This window comes from Podarcis muralis, chromosome 4 (assembly GCF_964188315.1).
Source record: "Podarcis muralis chromosome 4, rPodMur119.hap1.1, whole genome shotgun sequence".
Classification (NCBI taxonomy): domain Eukaryota; kingdom Metazoa; phylum Chordata; class Lepidosauria; order Squamata; family Lacertidae; genus Podarcis; species Podarcis muralis.
In genome coordinates this window covers 61,379,889-61,402,184 of record NC_135658.1, presented here as the reverse complement: position 1 = coordinate 61,402,184, position 22,296 = coordinate 61,379,889, and the positions used below count along the sequence as shown (strand labels likewise).

Genomic DNA, 22,296 nt, shown 5'->3' with positions numbered 1-22,296 from the left:
AAGAGAAATGCTGGGCAGGCAGGAGGGAGGATGAAATAAAGCAAGAAACCCCAGGCCTCACTGGAGTAGTACCATAAGACAAGCCAAAGAAGAAGCAATCTCCATCTAAATAATGTTCTGGCATACCATTGCTTTTTCTTCAAGTATTCACAGAATTGATATTTTCCCTTGCTAAGTTGCCCGGCTCCATTTGAAAGGTGTCAGTGACATATCTCTTAAAACGTGTGTGTATATCTATGCTGAAAAGTACGTTGATAAGCTCTTCACAATTTGAATTTGTTTTAAAAAATGAGTTATTTATTAGTGTTAAGTAGACATCAAATTGTCTCAGCCGATGTAATATGGGATTAAATCCTGCTTTAAAAATAATAATCAAATAATTCAAGCCAGCCAACAAAAACACCCCCCCTAAACAACTCCCCAAACATAGCCCAATTTATAGTTGGGGAAATCCATGGATTAGGGAGAAAGCTAACAGTAATTGTAATAAATGCCTATCCCTGTTTGGGTTGGGAAGATCTGTTGAGCTTGGTCAGACAAGCTCAGGGTCTATACAACTTATTTCCCCCAAAGCTCTTAGGTGTCTGTGAATTTGCTCACTGGTCCCTGGAGTTTCAAAAAATTAAGCTCTGGGTGTGTTTACTTGACTGTTTGATATAAAATTCATGTCCACGACTTGGAAGAAAAGCAAACTGAAACTAATAACATATTGTGTACATCTGTAGACTCTCTTTTTTTTAACTTTAGAAGAACATATCCAGGAAATAAGTCAGTCTGGAATAATCCAAGCATTAGCAGCTAGGTACCGGTAAATCTGTATTCTCAAGCAGGAAGTTGCAGACTCTCATAACATGGCAGTTTGTGCACAGAACAAATGTAGCATAACAGTTAGAGCAGGGGTCAACAAACTTTTTCAGCAGGGGGCCAGTCCACTATCCCTCAGACCTTGTGGGGGGCCGGACTATTTTTTTTTGGGGGGGGGGGGAATGAACAAATTCCTATGCCCCATAAATAACCCAGAGATGCATTTTAAATAAAAGGACACATTCTACTCATGTAAAAGCACACTGATTCCCAGACCGTCCATGGGCTGGATTTAGAAGGCGATTGGGCCAAATCCAGCCCCCAGGCCTTAGTTTGCCTACCCATGAGTTAGAGGGTAGGATTTGAACAGAGAGTTTGAGTTAGTCTCATGCAGCCATAAAGCTTATTGGGTTGTCTTTGGCAATTACCCTATGCTACCTCATAGGAAATAATGGGTTAATTATGTAACCCATGCTGAATTCATTGGAAGTAGACTAGAATATACATTTGATTAAAAACAAAAACCCCACTGCATTGCACTACCCAGAATTGCATTTTGTTTTATACTACTATCATATATCTACATATACACTGATCACAATCCAGCATGGGATCCATGAACAACTGCATGCATGCGCGCACACACAAGTTTATTGGTATTTTTTTCCTGCAGCAATCCCTCATGTTGGGTTTCCATGTATTTTTTCCACATACACCCAAGTTTAAGTAGCAGTTAGATTTCTGTTTGGCAGAAGGAACTGTTACAGAAGTGAAAGAGAGAGCCTAGTAAGTCCTAACAAGTATGTGTTATTTCCTGTTCCACTTCTCAGTATAAATGTACTTAGTGTACTCTGCACATTCTAGTCTAATTCTAGATTTCTTTATTACTTCTTTTCAAAGCACTGATGAAATATTCACACTCTTCAACAGGAGGACACTGTTGAACCATGGTAAAACTTCAAAAGAAAAAACAATTTCCAACAACAGGGACTAGATGTCTCTATCAGTACTGGCAGCTGGTAAATTAAGCAGTGTTTGTGCTTTCAGCAAGCACACTGGAAATCTGAATAAAATGATGCAAAAGATAAAATTGTATCAGTCACTGCAGTTACTTTCATCATTCAGAGTTGATGATGAACAGAGTACATAACTTTACACTGCTTAATACTCACATAAGCCTTGTAAAAGATGGTGACTATATATCTTAATAATCACAGATAGGATCATTTAGGATCATTATATAAATTGCTACTATGTCCCTCTTGCCAAAGGATCATGCAGTTATTAACTTGAAGCATCTTTACTGTTTTCCGTAACAGTAATGAAAGATGACAATTTCTAATTTATTTTATTTGTGTCATTGAAAGAAGACAACACTACCAATTGCGTTTCTAGCATAACTCAACACACAATTCAGTATTATGATTGCACATGATATTTGTTACTATTTTATAATGTGAGCTAGAATGTAACAGTAATGCACTTTCAGTTCAAATATGGTAACAGTTCAAATATGGTAACAGGAGCAAATGGCATAGAGGTTTTCTGGAGAGTACCATCTGCTATTCTAAATTTGAGAATGGGCCAATATTTCTTTAACTGAAATATGAGCCCCAAGAGCCTAGAACAAATTGTTTATGGTAGTCAAGTATTCTCTAGCTCATCAACACAATATGAAACACAGTCTTTCAAAGTGACCCCAAGAGAAGAGCAGGGGAAAGAACTGGAAAGAGAAGAACTGGGGAAAGAAGTGACAACATGAGCACATAAGCACAGGGAGAAACATGAGCACTGGGAGAAATGTACCATGCCAAGTGGTTTAAAGAGTGACAACCTTGTCCTGGGAGAGGGTTAAGATCCTTCCTGAAACTCTTCAGTCTAGAGGTTTGAGGTTTTTTTAGAGGTTAGGGCAGGATACTCATGCTACCTTCCTGATTCATATAATAAGGCAGCCCTCTGTCACTAACATTTTGGTTTAATGGGGTCTTTTCCTTATCACTCAAACCCAATTTCCTGAAGTTTCTCTCTCTTCAGTTAAAGGCAGGAGTATTCAGCTCAGTTTATCGGGCTTAGGAAGGCCCACTTTTCTGGCCTTAGCAAAGCCTACTCTGACAAAGTTAAGGGTGTCTGATTTAGCTGATTCAATTCCGCTGGCTTTGTTAACTTGGACTGTAAGGGAACATTCTCTTGCCATTAGCTTTCTGCTATAATCACTAAATTATCAGCTCCACTCATGAAAATGCAAAAGAGAGGACAGTACTTTGGTAGGCTAGCAGGTACTTTATAGCAAATTATCACATTTCTCCTGTGTGTGAAATTTTAATGAAGTTTTCCTTTCCTTCTTGATTTTCTTAGTAATATAGGCACTACCTTTTGGTTGCGAGGGTGAGAAATAACAAAATCACTCTACTGCATAACTGCTCTAATCAGCAAACCTCGCACACTAATTATAGAACTTCTGGAGTACCAAAGTCAGTGTTTAATTATTAAAGGAATTCAATTAAAGGAAGGCATTCCTATGTTAACTGCAGCTGTGGTAGACATATCTAATCAGTATACAAAGCTTAGCTTTTATATGTATACAAATGCGTATGGGATGGCATCTGCAGTGTGGTAGAAGTATCGTTCATGATTAACAAAGAATTACTTTGATTTCTTTTGGAAAAAACATGTTCAGTGACTGTCAAGCTTATTCCCATTCCTTGAGAATCTGAAATTGTTCTCTGAAACAGTGAATGCAATCATAGTGATAATTTCTGGAAAACTGCAAAAGCTGTTGAAAGCAACAAATATTTACTGGGCTGTACCTATATTATCAATGTCTCATGCCACTATGCCAAATTTTTGGCTACAGCTTGCTGGGACATGGAAAAAGACAGGGACAAGTCTGTCCAAATGTTACAGGGGCAGGGACAGAACTTCACTAAAAGCTCCGGTTTTGTGGCAGCAAAACCCTGACAAGTATTGCACAACTTGGAGGTAGAAACAAATGACCAGGGAACCACAAAGTGGCTCTAAATGGACAGAGACTGAATTGTAGCCTCTATTGCGAAAAGCCTATATTACTTTCGTTGCTCTGTGTGATTATACTGAACTAACACTGTTCAGTTCTTTGTTGCAGGAACTTATAATTACTTCTCAGAGTTGATACAGCTACAAGTTTATAAGAGGAATTAAAGTGAGGAAGGGGTAGGAATATAGACTACTACTCTTGCAGGCAGATCCAGGAAGAACAATGACTACATGAACAGTGACCATCCTCAAGGGAAAAAAGTGTCATATATTCCTTTTATTAAAAATTAGTAGCTAATTAAAAATAAAACACATCCTAATTATTTTTCTAGCATTAGTTCTTTACAATAAAACTGATCTTTAAAATTAAGGCAAAAATTAGATGGCCTGTTTAAAATGTTAATGAAGAAACTAGCATAAAATGACAACAGTGCTTTGGAGTCTTTTAATGTCTCAACACTTAGAAGGTGCTAATACACTAACACTGTACTAAGTTCTCCTTTTAAGCCTGGAAAAAATGGAATCTTTCAAAAAGTTATAGAAAAGGGTATGTGGGGTTATTTTTCTTTTGAATTATTCCTCTCCTCCTTTCTCTTATGAGTATGATGTGGTACCTGATGCATCCTACTATAAGGTTAATATGTTAAATTTTGAACACCAACTTCTTTTGTCTCAGTGTATCACCAGTATATATCATATTGTTTACAACTTTTTTGGGGTGCAGAAGTATTGCTGTGACAGCGAGATAACTCCAGACAAACATATGTGAGTTTACAAGGAAAGAAAATATATATTATTACCTTGCTCCAGGCGACTTCAGCATCTAAATTGATAGGCATGCCTTCTACTGCTGATCTCTTTGTCAGTTCTGAATCTGTCACTGCCAGCCATTCTGTCAGAGCATTCATTTCCTTTCTCAGTTTCCGAGATAATTTCAAACATTTCTCTAGCTCTTGCTTTTTTTCAGTCACCTGCAGAAGGGGGAGGGGGAATGAAGAGCCAAACCTCTAAATGCTTCACCACCTTAAGTGCTACTGAGACGGATACTCATATTTCTGGCAGTAGTTTTTCTCCTGGTCAAAAGATTCCACCATCAAGTCCCCATGATTGTAGAGGTCATCTATCCTCTGTTTCACATCTACAGTTCCCAGAAATGCTAAATCTTTTTTATAGCAAACATATGACAAGAATACACCTCAGAATGTTAGCCTTTTTCATTACACTTTAGACTACATTCTTTTGTCAGTACTAGATCAGCATTCTACTTAATAGCAAACCAACTACTTCACACTGAAACAAAAACAGAATGGCTAGATTAATTATAATTTGCAAAGTTAGCTTCAATAAAAGAAACAAAATGAAGATTAAAAGTATGCTTTAACTTGGTGCTCTTTATGCATATTTAAGTACACTGCAGTCATGTTTTATGTCCTTTTAATGCCAACCTTCAGAATTTATTGATTCAATAAAAGTTGTTTTCATCCAGCTTGACCTGCAACTCCTGTCTTATTCATTTTAATTTTATTTTTATTTTCTTTAAAGGAATTTTTAAACTGCAATATTTAACATCTCTAAGTGATGTGCAAAAATATAGACTTAAGAACAGTATCAAAAAAATAGATAGAGCAACAGAAACCTAGTAATAACCAGTTGTCTGAAGCAACTGATGGATGATGCTCCAGCTACAGCATAAGGAAGAGCTTATCTTGCAGCAGACACCAAGAATGATGAATCAATGCTGAAGAGAAGCAATCAAAGGAGCAACTCTTCAAACACAATTTGTTATCAGAAATTATAATGAAAATGACCATTTTTTTGCTATGCAGTTACTACTTCAGTATTATCATACCCACCTGAATTCTCTTTTAGTTTAACTTCATACTTCATTGTCAGGAGCACCCAAACATTTTTCAAAGAGGGTCAGATTTGATGAAGTGAACATGCATGAGGGCTGACCAAAGTTGTTGGGCTTTTTTTTTAGGATTGAAGTTGTTTAGCTTTTAGGATTTTACCCCAGGACATATACTGCCACGGGGGCCAGATTAAATTGACCGGCGGGCTGGATTAGGCTACCCGAAACGGACTTTGGACATGAGACAATGGCTTAGTTCCATTTTCATTCCTTTCAAAAAAGCTTCCACCCACATAAACTGAACGACAGGTTCAACAATGCCTTATGAGGAACGGCTAAGGGAGCTGGGCATGTTTAGCCTGGAGAAGAGGAGGTTAAGGGGTAATATGATAGCCATGTTCAAATATATAAAAGAATGTCATATAGAGGAGGGAGAAAGGTTGTTTTCTGCTGCTCCAGAGAAGCGGACATGGAGCAATGGATCCAAACTACAAGAAAGAAGATTCCACCTAAACATTAGGAAGAACTTCCTGACAGTAAGAGCTGTTTGACAGTGGAATTTGCTGCCAAGGAGTGTGGTGGAGTCTCCTTCTTTGGAGGTCTTTAAGCAGAGGCTTGACAACCATATGCCAGGAGTGCTCTGATGGTGTTTCCTGCTTGGCAGGGGGTTGGACTCGATGGCCCTTGTGGTCTATTCCAACTCTATGATTCTATTCTATGATTCTATGATATCACAGGCCCAACACCTGCGCTTTGGACCCTTACCCATCACACCTAATAAAAGCTATCCTGGAGGAAGTTACCATGTGGGTCCACGGCGTCAGGTACTTCTGACCATTCAGAAGGTGGTTGTGGTTAGGCCCCTTCTCAAAAGTCCCTCCTTGCACCTAGAAGTACTTAGTAACTACCACACAGTTGCAAATCTCCCTTTTTGGAGGGTAAGGTGATTGAGATAGGTTCAAAAGAGCCCTCTGCATTTAACAGATTAAAGCAATGCAAAAAGACAAATAAATAATCGCCTCCCCTTTAGCCTCAGTAGCTTGTTGTTAGCACCCTTGGGAATTTCTGATCCATGGCTTAGGCTTATGATATGGAGAAGTGCACTATGTAAATACTTTTGATGCAACTTTCAGTATGTGTTTAACTACTAGTGAGCTTATTCCCCCTTTCTTTTTCATATATGCACAGTTAATGCAAAAAAGCTGTTGATAGTTGAAGTTTAACATTTCCACACTATTTATTAGAGGGGGAAATCTGGTGTCTTTTGCATAGTACTAGGAATGCAACCTCTTGCATATTTCACTCGGAAGTAAGTTTGCTGGATTCAATGGAGCTCAGTGCTTCATTCAGTATATAAGATTGCAGCCACAGTCCATCTTGGCTGTTTTGCTTTTGGGACAAAGGGACCATTTGAATTCTAATGGGACTGTTTATTTCTAGAAATGTAAATTTTGAAATAGTTAAAGAGCATACAAAACTATATACGAGTGGTGCTTCGTTGAGTTTAGAGAAATAATGACAGGTGCAGCATATATATAGCTGCTCCCCACCCCTTATTTCAACTAGGAGAGTTTCAGAAAAATTGTATGGTTGGATGTACACTATAATGGGTAATATCACTTTATTTCCCCATTTTCGATTTACATGTTATAAAAGAAATGTAGGAAATACTGCCATCTTAAGGTCTTTCTTTTTTACACAGTTAACTCCGTTTACCATTTCATCTCATAACAGTTGAATCAAAGTACACATTACATGATTTATTTATTTATTTAAAGCAGGATTAGTTTAGAATTTGGTTGGAGGAAGGGCTGATGGTAAAAGGCTGCTTTCTTCTGAAGACATTTATCAGGTTGAAATGACCCTGTCCAGGATGCTTTTTCACCTAAGGGAAAACATACACAGGTTCTTCGTATCTTCCCTACATCTTCCACAGGTGAAAAAGCATTTCAGGGTGATTGTTTTTAGACTAAAAACCTAACAGAGTGGGAAGGATTAAGTAGCTTTAAAATGATGCAGAAGTGAAAATACACACCATTCCCTCTTCCTATGCTTCCTTATACTGTCTTCACCCTCCAATAACTTTCTCCTATGCAAACCAAAGGTTACACACATACTCTCCTCATTTTCACTTGTTGTCCTATCCATAAGGCTCTTTTCACTGTCGCATTAAAATCCTCATTTAAAATGGCATATTTCACATTGGCATGTGCTAATTAATTTTGCATTTTCCTATTCTACTGTTTTCTTGACTGTAGGCCGTAGGGGCAAAACCTGCATTTACTTATTTTTTAATAGAAAGTATCAAGTATTTGCAAGTTCTCTTGAAAACCATCATCCTGAATATGAAGGCCGGTCCTTCATATATCTAATTCTACACTTAGAAATGTCACATAATATAAAAAAGAGAATATTGGTTCACATATGAGTCAAATATCTTTTTGGAGGATGCATGTTTATCCTATCTTTACACAGTATATAATAAAGCACTGTTATTATCTGTTGCGCTTAACATATATTTAATGCTAAATGTGCTCCCCGTTTTCTTCCAATTGAATTTGAAAAATAAATTTGGACAGAAATAAAAAAAATCTAGCTACCAGTTATGTCAAAGGGATGTAATGAATTTCATTTAAGACTCAACCCTAGCTGAAATGATATTGTTTAGTTACATTATTTCAATATATAACTGGGCCGCTCTGAATAGTCAGTTAATAGAATCTTTTTCTCACTGAGAAAGGAAAGACAAATAAAATCAATTTAAGAGAGGAAAATAAAATAAATTACAACAAAATGGAAGAGATATATTTCGCTTTACAACTGAGAGGCAGACTTTAGCACTGAAAAGCGTAGAACATACCTTGGCACCCAAATCATTATATTGTAATTTCAAAGCTGTCAGCCTTTCATCCAGTTCTTTTGGGTTCTCCGTTTGCTGTTTTTGCACAATCTGACGCCCAGTTTTTATGACTGTTTCCACTTCAGATTTCACTTCACTAAGAGTTTTATACAATTTCTAACCAACACAGAAAAGGAAATGTTTAATTTCACTGAAATTACACTGATTTTTGCAAAATGTAATAGGCATAGTCCAATAAGTTGCCTTACATGTGAACTATTATTGCACTGGAAATACTCACCATACAATGATCAAGCTGGGATTGCACTGCTTCCTGCTCGACACTCCTCAACTCCAACTTCGGCACTTGCGATTTCACTTCATCTAAAATTATTTTACACTCCTGTAAGCGCTGCTCAAAATTGGCTGGCTTTTGGAACAAGCGAAACTTCATGAAGACATCTTGTAGCTTTTTCTGAAAATAATATATGAGATGAAAGGAGAGGGGTGCAAAATATGCAGATTAAGTCATTATGCTAATACAGTCACGGTCATGATTTTATGAAGACTTTTAAAGTAAGGGACAGAGCAGTCCTGCTTCTACATACTGAAGAGAAACTTGGATATTCCCTTTATTTTTCTTTTGAAAGCATGTCTAGGCAGCTTAGCAAACAATTACACTGTGCCCTCCTGTGCAGCTTCCTTCGGATTGGTAGCAAGTTCCCAAGAATTTAAAGAATGCTACTTGCTAGGTCATTTCACACAAATGATCAAATAGGTTGTAATATTGAGTTGCATTTCCTTTGAATATTTAGTCTGCAAGTGTATTATTAGTTTCAGGTCATATTCAGGCAACCCTGTATTGGGAAATTTTAAATGTCTAATGTTTTATAATTTTTTATGTGCTATATGTGGTGGGTGTGCGTCAGTAAACGAGGGGAATTAAGACTAAGAGAGCTGAGTGGGGGGTGCTCGTGTAATCTCACTGTATACAAGTTGTACAAGTGACAATAAAGTATTTCAATTTCAATAAGCAGCCCAGAGTGGCTGGGGAAACCAGATGGGCAGGGTATAAATAAAATTGTTGTTGTTGTTGTTGTTGTTGTTGTTAGGCAATGTAAGTTATTTATGCACAGTGCATCCATTTTGGAAATAAAGAATCCAATGGTAAGATGCACATGAATAGCATTTTTTTCTTTTTAACAGGAGTCGCCACCCACTGCACTACATTACAGTAAGCTTGACAGAGCAGATAAGAACCAAAATAGTAAATATGAGTTATCACCTTTAACCACTGGCAAAAAAATTGAAAAAGTTAATGTGGCATTCCATAAAAGTATGGTTCTGTTAGTTTTCTTTTTCCCAGACCTGAAGGCTGGGGTAAATATAAAAATGCTCATGGTGAATCAGCTGGCTTGCACAAGGTCTGTGAAATGTTCCATGCTGTGCATAGTTAAACTTTGGAACTCCCTCCCACAGGAGACAGTGGTGACCACTAACTGGGTAGCTTTAAAAGTGAATTGGACTAATTCATGGAGGATAAGGCTACTAATGGCCACTAGACATTATAGCTATGCTTTGCCTCCACAGTCAGAGGCAGTAATGCTTCTGAATACCATTTGCTGGAAAATGGGGGCGGGGGGGGGAGGGTTTGCTGTTATGCTCAGGTCCTGCTTGCAGGTTTCCCACAAGCAACTCAATTGCCACAGAGAAAACAGGATGGTGGACTAGATGAGTCTGATCCAGCAGGATCTTCTTATATTCTTATTTTTGGAACATCTGACTGCCATGCCTTTATAGAACCTGCTCCTTAAAATTACTGTCTACTTCAAAAAATGTTTGCCATCAGGCGTGCCCTTCAAGCAAACAGCAAGTTTAAAACTCTCTTGGGATTGCTGATCTGGCCTCACAGCTAAAAAAATTATGACCAAAGAATTTATTTTTGTGGCAGAAGGGTATTTGTGAAGATGAAAATAACAAGAAGAGGTTTTTCAAAAATGTGTATTTTGCATTAACAAAAGCATCCGTTCTGAATTCCCTGAATCAAGGCACTTCAACCCTACACGTTTTTATTTAGATGCTGGTTTCTTCTTGGTCTCATTGCAAATCAAATAATAATGTTATAAGCTAAGCAAGCAGGACTTTCTCCCCCCACCCAAAAAACCACCCTGTGGACAGAAAGTATAGCTGTTTCACATGTAATCAATGATTGCTTATTTAGTTTTGTGTATTTTAAAGAAGGGATTCGAACTAAGTATGTAAAAGAAAGCCAATTTTACAAACCTGTGCAGTATCGATTTGGGAGAATATCCTTTTGGTGGCATCCTTACCCTGGTTCCGTTTTTTCATTTCATCCAAACTAATCTCATGGCTTGTCAACTCTGATTGAATTTTCTGTTTGGCAGAAAAAAAAGATGTGTTTAAAATCAAAGTAGATTATTTTGACAGGGAAATATATAAGATCCAGGCTCTGGAATAAATCATATGAAATTACTAAGATTGTGACACTGTCTTGTGCTCTACTTGGTATATTCTTCTTATTGCTTTAAAATGATAGTATCTCTTATGCCCACTTGGACATAAAACAAAAAAGTATAACTTTGTTCTATAACAATTAAATTGCATTGTAGGTACATACTAAAGGCTTCTTCATCAGGGTTACAATTCTCATCCCTATGAAAACTAAATATAACTATAGAAAGAATTAAATGTGAACAAAAAGGGGGGTTTATAGTAGAATAATTGGTTTTTTAAAAATAGGTTTTTTAAAAAGCATGATAAATACACAACACAACTCTGAAGCAAGTATATGAAATGTAATAATCTCAGTGATTTTTCCATCAAGTATTTTTGTCTGTTATTTCCAACAAGAACCAGCAATTGGTGAAATTACTCCAATGCAAATTTCAACCCTTTACACCTCATGATAGAGTAGGCTCATAAGAAACCAAATGCCTTGCACATTACTGACCAATGCAATGTCACACAAAACAATTCATATCTTACACACTGAGATGAGCTAATTTAGACCAATTCAAACCAATTTATGGGGAAATTGTTGGAAATGAATATCTGGTAGTGGATGAACTGCTAAACAATTACCAGAGAGAACAGCTATACCAGGAAATATCTGGCAGCTTTCTTTTTCATCAAGATGAATATTAGGGACCATTACTGCAAAATGTGGGAGGAAAATCTGTCAGAAGGTTTTATCTAGACCACATTTTAATCAAATCAGCAATTCACTCTCTCTCTCTATTCCCTAGAAGTACAAGGCTAAAGCTGGATATATCTTCTGTCCAAGAACATAAAGTCTGTAATTCCATTAATGTTACAAATAGTATTTTTGTTAACTGAAAATGAACAGATGTGGTAAAAGCAAGAAACTGTATGCAATTTGGCTTTTTCCTCATACTCTCATTTACTGTGTAGGCGACTTTATCCACCAGCAGTTAACATGAATGCGGAGAGGAGTATGACAAGCACATGGGGACACTCCCAATCTTGCAGCACACTCTGCCCAACATTATTTATTGAGATATTTATGGAAGGAGAGGACAGATACACCAAGGAGTTCACATAGAAGACAACAGTCTCTTTTGCATGTCCCTTTCTTCTCCACCTTGATCTTGGGGTGATGGGGCAGGGTAGAGTCAAAGGTTTGATTTAAACATGAAGCTGGGCATGTAAGAAAACCTACCCATGCAGTGCTCCATGTGCCTGGTGTCTCATTTAAAATGGGTTGCCTCGCCTGAAGGTGCAGCATTAACACTCTAGAGATCTATTGTCTAGGTGGACACATTCTGGCATATAGACACATAGATAAATTCTTGGTCTTCTACTCAACATGCTTAAAAGGGGGTGGAATATAGTGAAATAAAGCCTCTATGTGACTCTTCCTCTGCTTTCACTCTTGTCCATTACCAAAATGGGAAATAGAAGATAAAAGGGGTGGGCATGGGGTTAGAAAAATAGAAGGAAGAAAAGTCTCCTCCTTGCACCCTTTTCAGTCAACCCTAGGAGAAATTAACAGGGTTTGTAATGGAAAGAGGGGGGTGCACACTTCAGGAGGCAGATTTAGCCCATGTGATTGCCGGTTGACAATTCATACTTGACATTGTATAATAAAGTATTATAAAGTTTCCAATCAGTCAGTTAATCAGATGCATATGAATTATTAGTACACACACATACTTTCATGTATGTTTAAAATAAAATAAAGCTTCTAGAAATTGGACAAGTCTAGCTACTGTGATTAAACACAAGCACAGTTGGTTTATCAGAGATGGACAAAGAAAGCCCACAAATGGTATGGAATAACCCACCCAGTAGAATATTTTATGTATGCATAATAAGGCTGCTGATAAGGAAAGATGCAAACTATCTAACATGCTATAGAGAAGAGGAGACAGAGAGGCACTATTTTATTGCTATTATGGCTGTACTGCATTTACAAAATGTAAAGAGAATTAATAAAATTTGACATTATGCTTCTGGGGGGGAAAGGACACAAACATATTGAAAATGGTTCACCAATTAATGTATATAAAGTTAATTGATTTTTTTTTTTAATTTAGAGCACGGTCCAGGTAGAGCACATGCATTGCAGACAAAAAGGTGGTAAAGATGGTTGCATTGCCAGTCAGTGCAGACAATGTTGAGCTAAGCTGTCTTGGTACATGGCAGATTTGTATTTTCCCAATACTGTAGTTGACTAGTTATTAAATCAAACCTAAGGTTTTATCTTTATGCCTGTCATATCCATTGCCTTCCACGTCATCTTGATTTCAAGTTAGCAATATATTTTATTTCATTACCAAGTTATGACTCCTTTTCTATAATTAGAAAAATCACTTTTGGTCACAGACTTCTGTTCTCTGCCATAAGATTGCTTAACCTTAAGAAATTAGCCCACATAAAATATTAAGACTGCTTCTATAATATCTGCAGTTTTCAAGGGATTTAAAGTGGTTTCATGTGGCTGGTTTTACTTCCCCTTACCCAATTTATTATTTTGTTTCTTCAGATAAACTGAAAGGTATTTTAAGTAATAAAGGAAGATAGATTGTATTTTATGTATTTTATGATGACTGCACTTCAAACCATAGCCTCTAGGTGAATATGATGTCCAACAGGAAACAATAGAACCCACTGTCAACATAAATCTTTAGCAAAAAAACCCTGAATTTATCCTAATCAATAGTATAGTCGTTATGGAGCCCAGGAAATATTAGGGACTTGTTCAAATGATCATTGATGCATCCTTAGGAGATTATTTTTTAAAAAGTGAAGAATATAGTTGTTTGAGGAAAATAATGGGATTTAACTAGTACAGATTTATTAACTTGGTCACATCTGCTTATCAAAGTCTTTGTAAGACTTCCTTGAAAATCACAACAAATTATGTTTTGCAGTACAATCATTATTGATGTCTGAAAGCCAGCATTTTCACATAAGGGAAGGGTTTTTTAAATTCAAAATATAAACTGTGCATTAATCTTAAAATTCTTCTAATATATTCCACCCAATTCCAGAAATCTGTGTTTCATTTTGGCTAATGTATCCTTTCTTACAAATACAATTAATGAAAGTTACGTACTTCAGAAATGTTCTTAAAATGTGAAGCAAAAGTTGACAGACACAAAGCTAAGGAATGAAGGATGTGGCGATATTCTTTAATTTATTTCATTTTATATGAGATTATGGCTCCAATCCTATACAGTTTCCTGGGAGTAAATCACACTGAATTCAATGGGGATTACTTCTGAGTAGACTATATAGGATTCTACAAGCATGTAACTATCCAGTATCAATGATTGCATAACTCAATAACTATTTATGGGATATCTAATCTGCTTTACTAAGAAGTTAACTAAAAGTAGTAAAGATGATGAGTCATTTATAGCATGATAAAAATAGCACTATAGGGGGTTACAGTATTCATGTTGTTCCTTCAAGGTTACAGCACAACCTTCACAAACATTTAATGAGTTTATATTAGGGTCATATAATAATTTTATGTCAGCATAAGGACAGATAAAATAAACCTAAAAACATGAATTTGCTGCAAAATAAATGTGACCTTTTAAAGATGATATTATTATGCACATCTGTATTCCAGTAAGTAGTTTTGCAATAAATGGGTTGCAAATTATGCTTCCTAACCCCAGCGGCTGAAAATTCTAGAAATCATCATCTCTGAGGAAAAAGCCAACCAAATTAAAGGAATCATACTGACCACTTGAATGATAAAGCTATTTAAACTAAAGTCCACAAGACTCACCTGTGCTTCTTGAGGTACTTGTGCTGCATCAATTCTGTCGGCAATATAACCAGTTAACTGTCGATCAATGAAAGCAAGAGACTCTTGAATTAACTGAAGGGTTTTGTCAATCTCTTGTGCAGAGTGGATACTTTGTTCAAGAACCTTTTGTCTCCTCACAGCCTGAAAAATAAAGGGAAAAGAGTATTAGCCATTCAATTTTTCTTTAATGCTGTTAAAAACACACAGAAATTTCATACTGATACACAACCACCTTTTTGTAAGATAAATTTCGTCTTTTTTTGCCAGCCATTTTGTTTTTTAAATAAATAACCACAAAAAGTCAAAATTCCCTAAATAACCAAACCAAATAGTGAGGAATTCTATAGTGAGTAGAAGACTGCAAAACTAAGTCCTGCCATTAGATAGTTTTGTTCATTCTGAAGCCTCGGGCAGCTCCTGATCTCATTATATATGTCAGGAGATTTCCTTTGGTCAGAACAAAGTTGCCGTCATCATAGTCCACTTACAGATAATCCACTGCAACAAGTGAGAGGGATGAAAGTGCTGTTTATAAAACAAACTCTCACATAGGATATAAATAGTTTCTTAGAGCCTGGATTAAATGGTAGTACTCCCAGGAATGATTAGAACTCTTAAGTTTTGTCTTGACTCTTTATGGTTCACTCCTCCCCTTATTACAATATTTCTTAATGGTACAGCATTCAGCAAAATGTTACAAAAACTGGGGAAAGCCAGAGTCAGACTGTTCCTATTACTACTATAGCAAGTTACATTACTTTAAGCCTGCCCTATGACATTAGCGAAACCCCGCAATATGGTTACTAAGACCTTCTTTGGTTTTACATTTCTCTTTGCCCCTCTTTTCATACTTAATAGTTTAAGATGATGACACATGCGATTTTCAGCTTAGTTTTTCACCTTCTTTCATATTCTGCCTTCTCATAATTTAGTTTTATCTGCATTGACTCTGCATTATTCATTCTTTTAATAGGCTATAAACCTAACATTTCTATTCACTCAATAAACCTGGAGGTCAAGTCACACTACACATCAGAGTTACCAGTTATATTTCCAAGGCCATATGGAGTGTAACCTTGAGGTCAAGGACTCAAAAGTAATGTTATGAAAAAAAACTATTTTATAAAAGCATTCACCAACAGGGAACAGCTGAACGTCCTTCATCATTTCTTTTCCTGTGACGGTTCATAATGGAATGTAGTGAATATGTCTTCACACACATAGGAACAAATTTCTGTGCGCGTTGTAAAACAAACATGGATTTCGGTGGTAATGGTGTTATGAAAGCTCACTTTTATATCTTTCTTATATCCTGTGAAACAGGACAGGATTACCTCAGCCACTTCAAATGTTCTGTCATACATGCACACTGTATATGGTACTAATAATGCTTTTTAAAAGCCCATCTAGTTTCTTTGAAACCTTCCAATCAATAAACCACAGAAAAAGGATATATGACTCAATTCCTCCTGCCAGCTTTATCCACCATGAGGCAACACACTGGTCACAAAAGCATGCAGCAGTCGCACAAGTGTCAGGAGTTGGCCAACTCCTTTGTTAATGCTAATTAACACAGAGAGCGATCATGTGGATTGTTGGCTGGCATCAGAGAGGAGAGCCTTTGGGGGTAAGAATTGTGAAGAGGGTTTATCAATGTCCTGTGTTATGCTAACTGATTATTAGGAGGGTTATGTGGAACTGGAGGGATTTGGGTGTTCAGAAATAAGGGGAAAGATTAGCAAATTAAACTTGGTGCTTTGGCTCTTGGGAATTTGATGTTCTCATTTAAGTCTTCTGTGACCTGCCTGAAAATTACAAATATTTATCTTTCCACATTCACTACCTTTGAGGTCAACCTCCTTACACTCCAACCCCCACCCCCTGAACATAACAATTCACAGCTCAGGTTGTCAAAGAACTATTGCATGGTTGCTTCCAGTGCAACCTGGCAGAAAATGGGTATAAAACACTTTCTATCCCATGCTTTCTTTGCCCCCCCTTCTGCTATCCCCTTGTTTGGTGTTGCCTACCTTTACAGCAGTGCAGTGTGCAGCCAATATTTCCTTGGGCGGGGGGAGGGGGCAGTCAAGGGCAGTAAGCAGGTATATTGAAATGCTAGCTAAGAAAGTATTATTTTTTCTTAGTCCGTGCTGGTTCTGTACTTCAAGTGTTCTTAAACTGCTGATTTATTTTATTAGACATCTTATAGTGCATTGGGTTTTAGGATTCCTCTTTTGTTTTGTTTTTATTCCAAATAAATTTTGCTGCCTTCTAAAGTGAGGTTCACAAGGGAAAATAGTTTGTTTTTCCATTTGTTTTCATGTTAATGTTCCATTTCTTTTGTTTTATATTTATTGAATTTATTTCCATTTATTTAATTTAACGAACTTACAGACTTTTCAAGATATATTCATCCCAACATGGTTTACAAACCAATGTACACCTATATATATACAGCACTATTTATACAACACAGATTGAGTCTTTAAGGCCCATTTAAATTATATAAAGTCCTATGGGGCAGAGTTGGCATGCCCATGAGGCAGGGTGAAGCACCCACCTTAAGGAGGCAGAAGTGCAAGAGGCAGAGCTCTGTCCTCCCACTGCTCCTGCTGCCATCTGAAGGCCTTCCCTCTCACAGACAAGAGGGAGGCATTCTAGCATGTAGCACTGCCACTCATCTTAGCTGCCCCCAGGCAGAGAAGCGAAGCAGCTATGCTTTGCAGAACGCCCCAGTGGCAGAAATGGTGGCGGGGGGGGGGGGGGGAGGCAGGATGTGGCAATTCCCGTTTCAGCACAGGTGCCAAAATGGGACAAGCCACCCCGCCACTGGGGATACATCAGGTTTACATCTAAGCTACGCTCTACTTCCATTCTGCCTCATCTTCACCTGAAACGGGGCTGCCAAATTTAAAGGAACTGACCACTCACTCTTAAACCGGAAAGTGTCTTTCTTGCCTACTCTGAGAGCTTTGGGTGTGGGTCCAGAATTGGCCTCCACAGTCACTTACTGACTCATTGTTAAAATCGTGTTTATGGAAGACAATCTTACTCGGCTATGAGTGATTGCCAAAGAAGAAGACATGTATGTAGATTTCCTAGAAAAATTTATACCAGGTAGACCTTCTTATACACATATAAAAAGACGCAAAAAACATATACAGAGAGCTGCATCTGTTAATCGGTCCCTTCCAAAGCTGTCACAACTTTTGTTGGTTTCTTCTTGCGTCAACACTGTTGTCCGCATCTTTACAACACAGTATTTTATAAGACAGGTAACTTTACCTTTCAGCTCTCCTGTTAAACACAGTGTTTAAGAGAAAAGTATGGGGGAAGGAAATTATTTCTTAAAATGTACCTCTTGTTGTAGCTCTTCCCACCGAGTATTGAACTTCTCCAGTTTTTCATTGATCAGTTCATCCAGAACTCCACCATCAGTTAAGGTCTGTGCCAACTCACGAATCTGATTGCGGTTATCTTCTGGGTGTTGCATTAATGTTCCCAGAGACTGAAACATCAATAAACTGTATTACTTGTTTTTGCCAATCCCTTTCCACCAAACAAAGGAGCCTTCAAAGCTCTTGTTAAAATAAAAGAAGCAATAAACCTTACATTTCCATTAAAATAGAAGAGTATTCTTGAGAAAAATAAAGCTCATCACTGCAACATTTTCTGGCACAAATTATCTGAAATGTGTCTAGGCAAACATTAACAAAGGCTAAGATACCACATCAACATAATAAACAGTGTGGCTATAAAGTATGCTACCTTGCTGAATTCTCCATCAGCACAACCAACCAAATTAGGTAACTAGAAACTATTGAATTTGTGATGCTACTCCTTCATTTTTTAAAACAATAATTGTCAATGTTTTTTAATAACTGGAGTGATTCTGGGACCGTTGAAAAAGACTTTTTAAGGCTTTTATTAAAACCTTGGGTCTGTCAGACATCTCTGCAGCAAAACGAGGGAAATGTGATAAATGTAAGTATCTAATTGTAGAGTACAAATACCTGCAATCCTACCCAAGATTGCTTGGAAGTAATTGCCACTGGATTTGCTTATATAGAGATATGGATGTCTGTATAAGTTATTTGGGAGGGCATGTGAAGCTGGCTTCACAGGCACCAGACAAAGCATAAGTTTATAAAGCATTTGAATTAAACATCTTTGTTTTTGTTGAGAAGACTACATTATTCTTTTTGACAGCTCCAATTCCACTCTAAGAACGCTGTGGCCTATCTGAACCCTGTGTGCTCATATCTTCCTTTAGTACATAGCAATGATAATAATAATTGAAAATCTGATGGAACACAATTCGTGGGAAATATACATATGGGTGCATAGATCACAGCACACATTGAAGAATATTACACTTTGATTTAACATAGAAACTTTTTATTGGAAAGGTCTGCGTGTTCCTAACCAGAACGTCAGTACTTACATCTAGTGCTTCTGAGATCTCTTCTGTGCCTTCTTGAATATTTTCTGTTGCCCTGAGTTTTGATTCTACCTCATTCAACCATTTGTTTTCAACATCCAAGTATAACAATAATTCACGCCAACATGCCCACACCTCCTGATGAATGAGTTTTTAAAAAGAAATGAATTTTAATACAGAAATGCTTGAATTTTTTAAAAACATTTTTTTTTGTAAATAAAACGACCGATAACTTATGCTGTTTTACCAGGACATGTGTTATTGGGTTACCTATATAAATGCCACAAAAAAGTAAATAAAATCAGGTCATTTCAAAATTCTACAGTGGTACCTCTGGATGCGAACAGGATCTGTACTGCAGACCAGAAGCGAACGCAACCCGTGTCTGCGCGGGTCACGATTCGCCACCTCTGCGCAAGCATGTGACGTCATTTTGACCGTCTGCACATGCGCGAGCGGCGACTCCGTTACTTCCGGGTCGCTGCAGCACGCAACCCGAAAATACTTATCCCGAAACTACTTCAACCCAAGGTATGACTGTATATTAAAGTAGTAAGAAAGAACAAAATAATGGGTTTTTTTAAACTGTACCATGAAGTTACGGGAATATATTTAATAATCCTAGGAAAGTGACATAATTTTTAGGATACCGTATTTTTCGCACCATAGGACGCACTTTTTCCCTCCTAAAAAGCAAGGGAAAATGTGTGTGCGTCCTATGGAGCGAATGCAGGCTTTCGCTGAAGCCTGGAGAGTGAGAGGGGTCGGTGCGCACGGACCCCTCTTGCTCTCCAGGCTTCAGGAAGCTATCCGCTAGCCGTGGGAGACCCAGTTAGCGGAGACCTTGCCGGCACCCAGAAGCTTGGGGCGCGCTGAGCGCCCCTCGCACCAGGCATACATCCGTAGCGTGGAGATCCCTGCAGCAGTTCCCCGCAAGGCTCCCCAAGCTGCGGACAGCAGCCTGCTTCCCGGAGCGTCGGGCGCCCTGAAATCAGAGCGCCCGGCGCTTCGGGAACACATCCGCTGCGTGGAGAGCCTTGCAGGAGTTCCCCGCAAGGCTCCCCACGCTGCGGATAGCAGCCTGCCGCCCGGCGGGTGGGGCGCCCTGAAGCAGAGCGCCCCACGCGCTAGGCAGACATCAGCCAGCCCCACAAGCTCGGGGGACAGCAGGGAGGCGCAGCGCCACTATCCCGCTGTTCCTCGACCTGGTTCGGTTTCCCTGACCTGCTTTTGGGGGGGAAATAAAGGGAAATTTTTTTTCCTTTATTTCTCCCCCAAAAAACTAGGTGCGTCCTATGGTCCGGTGCGTCCAATCGTGCGAAAAATACGGTATATTTTAATCCACTTAGTAATAAACAAAAAAATAATTCAATTCTGATTAAGATAAACATGGAAACCATGCTGGCTGGGGTTGATGAGAATAGTAGTCTAAAACAGCTGGAGGGCACCAGCTTGCAGTAGGCTATATTAAAGACTTATGAGGGTAAACATTGATTCACGACAACTGTCCATTAGCTGATATCTTTTCTGTTACACTTTGGAATGCTCTAATGTTACCAGGAGAAGGAACTGACCTCCAACGTTTTGCACTTTCCATTTAGCCTGCTGCAGAGTCGCTGGTAGTTCCTAGTTAGAACATCAAGTTCCTTTTTTAAGGCCTCATGAGCTGCAGGTGGAGCCCTTGCTATAAAATTGTTCACCGACTCTGTGAGAAGCCTCACTTTCACATCTTTCTGTGTTGCCTCTTCTTTTGCTCTCTGAAAATACATAAATGTATAATAATCCATTATAATACCTGGAAATAAAGCAGTGAATACTGGGGTAAAAACACTGCATTATTTGAAAAGAACATAATGTAATTTGCCTGATTTTCCATGCCACAAAGCAGTGGTTAAAAAGATGATCCGCTCAAATTTCACTGCTCCGTATTCATGTTGTAGAGCAGACATAGGCAAACTCGACCCTCCAGATGTTTTGGGACTACAACTCCCATCATCCCTGACCACTGGTCCTGTTAGCTAGGGGTGATGGGAGCTGTAGTCCCAAAACATCTGGAGTGCCGAGTTTGCCTATGCCTGTTGTAGAGGCTCATATTTTCAAGGCAAGAATTAAGACCCCCTCCACTTCCTCCCCACCTATTCAAGATCTGGCATGCTCTATTTCTCACTTTCCTCGTTATTTGGTAGTGGCTACTGCTCTGGGGTTAATCAGCCCAAGGCCTGGTTGAAGAGAAATGTTTCTGCCTGGTGCCTAAAGGTGTATAATGAAGCTGCCAGCCAAGCCTTCCTGGGGAGAGCATCCTACAAACATGGAGCCACTGTAGAAATGGCACGTTCTTGCATTCTCAGGTGTACTTGATATGGGGTGTATAGTTTTGAGTTTTCATTTTGCTTTGCTGTCTTAAGTAATATAATCACATATCATGCATACTGTGTGCATCTTTCTGTGGCCTTACCTCAGCTACATAGCAGGCTTTCCTTGACATGGGTGCCTGAATCTTTACAAGGCAACTTGTAGTGCTGCTGCAGTGACCCCATGTAAAGCTTTTAGGAAATCTTGCAAAATACAGTGCTATTCCTCTTATTACAGCTATTGCTGTCCTTGCTTCTGGTTTAAAGAGCTAGACAAGGAAACAAGTCCCCACATTGCCAATATCTAAAATGGCACTAAATGAAGGTGCCAAACATCTCTGGCTGTACTATTGCCAATATGCATTAATATCCATATCAGATAAAACTGAGAAAGCCTGCAATATAGTCAAGGAATGAAATGAATCTATATTCAATGGGAACATTTTCCTAAGTAACATCTCTAATTTATAGGGATAAGTTAGCATAGCAGGGACTTGTCACTTGTTCTATATGTTGTGGGAAAGCAAAATGAAAGCACAAATTGTTGCTGAATGCAACCTTCTTATTCCCATTTATGAGTGCCTACAATTTCTGAATTCCATCTGGGAGAAGTTACATTCAGAGGAATAATAGCCCAAGAATTATATACCATCTGATGCAATTATCATAGAAAAGAGAATGGAAGCATATGAG

The 22,296-nt window shown here is 38.2% G+C and overlaps 1 protein-coding gene across 9 annotated transcripts in view; it reads right to left on the bottom strand.

The window, feature by feature from the left end:
• Positions 1 to 22,296, bottom strand: part of DMD (dystrophin) — a 985,465-nt gene that overhangs the window by 531,483 nt on the left and 431,686 nt on the right. For all 9 annotated transcript variants that reach the window (XM_077927390.1, XM_077927397.1, XM_077927392.1 and 6 more), the window contains exons 27-34: positions 20,827 to 21,009; positions 19,256 to 19,390; positions 18,170 to 18,319; positions 14,791 to 14,952; positions 10,791 to 10,901; positions 8,809 to 8,982; positions 8,529 to 8,684; positions 4,617 to 4,787 (exon numbers count right to left, since the gene is read on the bottom strand). In XM_077927390.1, the coding sequence (XP_077783516.1) occupies positions 4,617 to 4,787; positions 8,529 to 8,684; positions 8,809 to 8,982; positions 10,791 to 10,901; positions 14,791 to 14,952; positions 18,170 to 18,319; positions 19,256 to 19,390; positions 20,827 to 21,009 (1,242 nt within the window). The remainder of the gene's footprint in view (positions 1 to 4,616; positions 4,788 to 8,528; positions 8,685 to 8,808; positions 8,983 to 10,790; positions 10,902 to 14,790; positions 14,953 to 18,169; positions 18,320 to 19,255; positions 19,391 to 20,826; positions 21,010 to 22,296) is intronic.